Source organism: Fulmarus glacialis, unplaced genomic scaffold (genome assembly GCF_000690835.1).
Source record: "Fulmarus glacialis isolate BGI_N327 unplaced genomic scaffold, ASM69083v1 scaffold33143, whole genome shotgun sequence".
NCBI classification, from domain to species: domain Eukaryota; kingdom Metazoa; phylum Chordata; class Aves; order Procellariiformes; family Procellariidae; genus Fulmarus; species Fulmarus glacialis.
In genome coordinates, this window is record NW_009205372.1 from 8562 (window position 1) to 13903 (window position 5342).

The following is a 5342-nucleotide window of genomic DNA, read 5'->3' on the forward strand; positions in this document are numbered from 1 at the left end:
CCCTGCCCACACCGTTACTCGTCGTGCTCCTCAAGCATGGGTTGTCGAGGGGTTTGTGCTCTCCATTACCATCGCTGCCTATCCCGGTCCCTAACTGTCCGCTGTCAGTTTTTCCCATGTATGATACAACAGAAAAAGGGCTTTGGGATCCCGGGCAGGAGGCACCTTGTTAAGACCTGTGCAAAGAAGCTCGGGGGAATTTGTCTGCAGCTGCGCCAGCAAGACAGCAAATGGTGTGGCACAGTTGCAGGGGTTGGGCACTCATAAATCCTAAATGTGAGATAATTGAGGCGCCGTGTGGCTTGCACCTCCCCAGCGGTGGCTCACACCTCCGAGAGGTGCAGGCTCCCGGGAGGAGCAGTCCCACAGGAGCAATGTCTTTCTCCTGTCGGAGCCTGGCCAGCTGAAATATTAATTACAAAAAAATGACTCCAGGTTCAGTTTGGAGGGGGAGGTTTACACGCAAGCCTCATGTTCTTCCCCTTCCACGTGCAATTCCCCTCCCTTCCCCGGCTGATCGGGCTGTGCTGGTACCACGGCGCCAACCCCCAAGGACCACCCTTGGCTCCTGTTTCCCGGGGTCCCGCTAAGAGGAGGCAGAGTGACTCACCATCGCTTAAAACACCTTTATTGAGCCTGAGGACGGCATCTTTGGGCTCGCTTAGTGACGGGGTCAGCAGGGCATACAAGAGGGCGATGCCCAGAGCCGGTGGCATGGTGTCTTCTGCTCGGCTGGGAGCGCTGTGGGTGCTGGCAGGACCTGGGAAGGACAAAGGCAGAAGAGTGGGAATAGGCTGGGCGACCCCCTGGAGGCAAAGGGGGGCCGGGTATTTCGAGTGAATAGAGAACATGAGCTTTAGGAGTTCACGAGTTAGAGCCACATTCGGCCAACAGATCTGGACACGCACATGGGGGTGAAGAAGGAGGGCGTCCGTGGGCACATCTGCAGGGACTTTTTCAAGCCAGCTCCTGCACAACCCCAGCGCCTGTTTGCTTATTCCTGTTTATGGGCACCCCGGGCAACCTGCTCCTTTCCACCCCTGGTCGCCGTGACATAATTTTAAACTTACAGTATGAAATCCTTTCTCATAACCTATAGACTACACTGAGCTCCCCTCGCTAATAACCGCCCTGTGAGGGGGCATGCAAATTAAGGCTGCAATTATACAAGCAACTCACATTTGGAATAAAGCCTTCCTTATTCAAATGGCATGTTTTAGCTTATAATGATAAAAATAATAACAACAACTTCAAGAGGATATTGCAACACAAAAGATCCCTAACTTTAGTATCAAATGAATGGTTTTTTCTTGAAAGAAGTGTTTTCATTTTACTATAGCAACCTTCTTTTCTAATTTTTTCAGGCTAGTCACTAAATATAAACTAGAATTTCTTACTTGCATTTCTACCATTATTGGTACTTTTCCCATGTTTTTTTCTTGCTCACCAGAGTATATTATAAGGCCCGAAGGTGAAACAGTGGCTCTGTCCACCCAAGCTGACAACACCCGTACCACTATTTTGACTGTATTTACCTGGTCTTATCCCGAATTTTGAAGCCTGGCTTTGGTCTTCAGTGCTCAGCTCTTGGTCAAGGGGAGACCTTACAGCTGTCCATAGGCACCTCTACTTTAACGTGTAGGAACAGTGGGTCCTTATATAGCGAAGCTGATGCGGAAACGGTGGAAAGATGCCTAAATTGTAAAACCTGGGATAGTGGATTGAGTGTATAAAGCAGCATTTGTGGTTTTAATATATTCCAATACAAATAAAGATTTGTAAAACAGGGAAAAGCATTGAGCAACAGGTTATTGGATGCCCAGTTATCAGCCAGCGCTGTTACCCAAGAGCCCGGAGCTAAGGCGAAGGAGAAGGAGCCCGAGACGCTGCAGGCTGCAGCACGTGAAGCTGCCGCTGACCCCGAAAGAGCCGTGCTGGAAAATCAGCTGATTCCAGACAAATCCCCGCTAACACTTGCACGCAGGCTGTCTTGCACAAAGTTCTGTGTCGGGGTAATTTTTCAAGTTTCCAGTGAGCGCATGGGGAGGCTCCAGAAAAGCACCGGGAGATGTTTATCTCCTTTAGTGCTCGACCCGAGAAGCAGTTCCTGAGGATCATCCCACCCGTCCCCGCAGCTGCCAGCCGCTTCCCGGCAGACGGCATTTCTGCAGAAATGCCCCTGTGCGGCGGGAGACGCCGACCCACGTCAGCTCCAGACCATAAGGCCGCTTTTGTCCTGGTGTTCTCAACACTCAATACCTTTGTGAGATAAAGTGTGATGCTAACAACCCAGTGCATCTTACACAATAAGGGGATAATATGCTCCTAAACAAAGCAGTACGGAGGTGTAAGCTCGATTTATCTGTGCCTGGCTCCGTACAGAGCCTTGCACAACAAGCACTGCTGGGCTCCATGTGGGACATGCTGCAAACGAGCCCCGGCACAGAGCTGCTTGCCCTGCAGCGGCTGCGATGAGGGCTTCAAAGGAGTCGGAAATATCAGCAAGCACTTTGCTAAATCTGCGCCGCCGTTGCGTTGCGAGCACCTCCTCTGCGCCCCGACAGTCTGGCAGGAGCAGCACCCAGCGCTGCTCCAGCCGGGCAGGGCATGGGCTGCAGCAGGGCACCCACGTGCACCAAACCCCAGCTCCCACGTGAGGCTGAGCTTCAAAGATGCTTTCTGTAAGGTGCCGGCTTGTTCCCTCTATAGGTACAGCCTCCTCTCCAGGCTGCGCTGCCTCTCCATGGGCCGTGTGGCATAGGGGCACCGCCAGAAACCCGTAACAAATAAACATTTAGAGAGAGAAATACTGAGGCAGTGAAAGATTTTATTGAAAGAGCAATACGAGAGCCTAAAGAAGAGCTCTGCTTCCCAACTATGGATGTTAAAACTGGCCACAGAAAACCCTCCCTAACATCCACCAGCCGAGCAGCTTTACCTACCCCAATGCCGGGCTACGCCGGGACCGGCCGACCAGAGACGGTCGCCTGTCGTCCTCGGGCCACGGCGATGACACAGGGCAGCGCTCAAGAGAAGGTGAAGATGGAGACACGGAGATGAGCAGGGCTCTGGGGCTCGCGGCGGCGGCTGCCTCACATGGTGAGCAGGGTCGAGGCTCCTCCTGAGCAGGAACTTTTTAGGTCGGGAGAGTTGTCTGTCTGGAAGAAGCAGCACAAAAACGATTCCGTTTTCTCATTCAGACTTTCACTAGCTTTTACCTATATCCCCGGTGAGGTTTTCCTGCGGGTCCATGCAGGCAGAGGGACCTCCTGGAAACCGGGAGCAGCCCAGGGGAGACGGGCTGGCCGGGGCGGTGTGGGGCTCGTCCCCTGGCTCCCGGCAAGGCAGCGCTGTGGAACTGTGATCCTTACGTCGGTGATGTCAACCCTGGCGTCCCTGAGGCTGATGTTGAGAATGTTGGGCAGAGGGACCGACATGCGCAAGGCGTCTGCAAAAGCAAGTGGAAACATCTCGTCACGGGGGGAACCCCGAATGCAGGCGGTGAGGGAAGGGGGAGAGCCCCAAATCTGGCTGAGTTTGAGAGAAGAGGGGGCTCAGGCCCCGGCCGTACCGTTAACGGCAGGTACGTATGCATCCCCCAGGACTTGCCTGAGCCACTCTGCAAGCGGGGAGAGCTGCAGGGGAAGAAGAGGCGTGTCAGTATCAGAGAAAGAGAGCAATGGTTATTGGGATGAAAACGGCCATGTCAGGCTTGTCAATTAAGTTCTGCCACTGCAGGATGCTCAGAGCTATGAAACACAAAGGCTGGGAAGCTTCCTTCAGTGGAACTCTTCCAGGACTGAGGGTGGGAGGATACACAGGGACCTGTTCTTTGGGTAATTTCTTGATCATTCCTCCCCCCTTCCCAGCACCCCCAGTGCGCTGCCAACAAGTGAACATATACACCCAAGTGTCACTGCTACAAGGCACAGGGGATTGACAGGCAGACAATTGGCCTCTGCCAGGAGAAGAAGAAACGTGAAGCCTGAAGAAGAATTGGCATTTTGGTTCTCCTTCCCTACGCAGAGGCTCTGACCATCGCTCGCCGCAGCGCCTCGGTCCGAAGCAGCGTGCACTTACACTGAGCGGGTTGAGTCTCGGGGGTGCCCGTGTCAGGGTGATGCTACAAAAGACAAAAACAAGGCAGAGTTGGGGTGCGTGGGGTGCAGCCCTCCTCCAGCTTTCCAAATGCTGCTCAGGCCCTTTCTTGGTCTGGAATTTGTGTCACCCACATAAAGATACAAGGATTTTGAAAACAGGGCAACTTTTTTACAACTGTCTCACCACTTCAGACATGCACTTGGTCTGAGGTTGGGGCTGGGAGGAGGCAGGAAAGCTCTGGCAGCCCTTTACAACTCCACCATGTCTACACCGCACTGCCTGACCGCTGCCACCAGCCCCATCTTGTCGGGCTTGTCGGGGAACGTCCGCAGGCAGAGCCCCCTCCCTGCCCGCAGCCCCGCAAAGCTCGGCTCTACCTGTTGAGAGCCAGGGAGGTTCGCAGTTTGCCGTCGGAGACTGACGGCATGACGTTCAGAACGATGTCCTGAAATTGGAACAACAGAAGATATGAGGTTATTTCCCTGAGTAGCTCCCAAGAAAAGAAAACCCAGAGTATTTGTAAATAACCTGTTCCAAGAAAAAATACCTGTCTATGCCTAAAAAGTGCATTTTTTTTGACGGATGGCATCTCTCCCCAGGGTTCACGCTTCCTGTCTTTAATTTGAATTATTCCTTAAACATTTCACTTGCACTTGGTTACGAGCATGTTAAAAGGACTGGGCACCACTGCTCTTAAGACGTGCTGAATTCAGAAGTACAAGTGCTGCGCGGCCAAGGGCAGGACAAGCCGAGGGAACAGCCAGACTCACCCCTCGCCCTGTTTCAGAGGTCTCCTCCCCTGGGAGCCCACTCACCGTGTCGAGGGAGAAGAGGCGCTTCTGGGAGGACTGCAGGGACGGACTGAAGATGTCGATGGAGGCTTTGAGGGTGGTGGTGGCTCTTCCGTCCATCACGGTCACCATCGGCTCGCTGGTCGCCCGCACGCGCAGCTCCAGCGGCAGAGAGCCGGGGAGGATCTTGGCGAGCTGTAGGGGCAGGGGGAGGTCAGGGCAAGGGGGGCTTTGCGTGGCCGGGGCGGGCAGGGGGGGTTGGAGATCCATGCAGACGAAGGAGGTGGCAGACCTGGGGGATGAGCGGGAGAAGGGCGGCCGTCGACATCGAGACGTTACCGGACACCTGCGGGAACAGCACCAGCGGCGTCGGCGGCTGGGGGTGTTTCTGCAAAGCCCACGCTGGGCTCGGCTGGACCCCGCAAACAAATACAAGCACGCAGCGGCGAA

General features: G+C 54.3%; 1 protein-coding gene across 1 annotated transcript in view; it reads right to left on the bottom strand.

The window, feature by feature from the left end:
* LOC104075033 (BPI fold-containing family B member 4-like) overlaps positions 1 to 2163 on the bottom strand; it is a 9233-nt gene extending 7070 nt beyond the window's left edge. The window contains exons 1-2 of the mRNA XM_009575378.1: positions 2124 to 2163; positions 611 to 760 (exon numbers count right to left, since the gene is read on the bottom strand). Coding sequence (XP_009573673.1) covers positions 611 to 760; positions 2124 to 2163 — 190 coding nt within the window. The remainder of the gene's footprint in view (positions 1 to 610; positions 761 to 2123) is intronic.
* Between the last annotated feature and the right edge of the window lie 3179 nt (positions 2164 to 5342).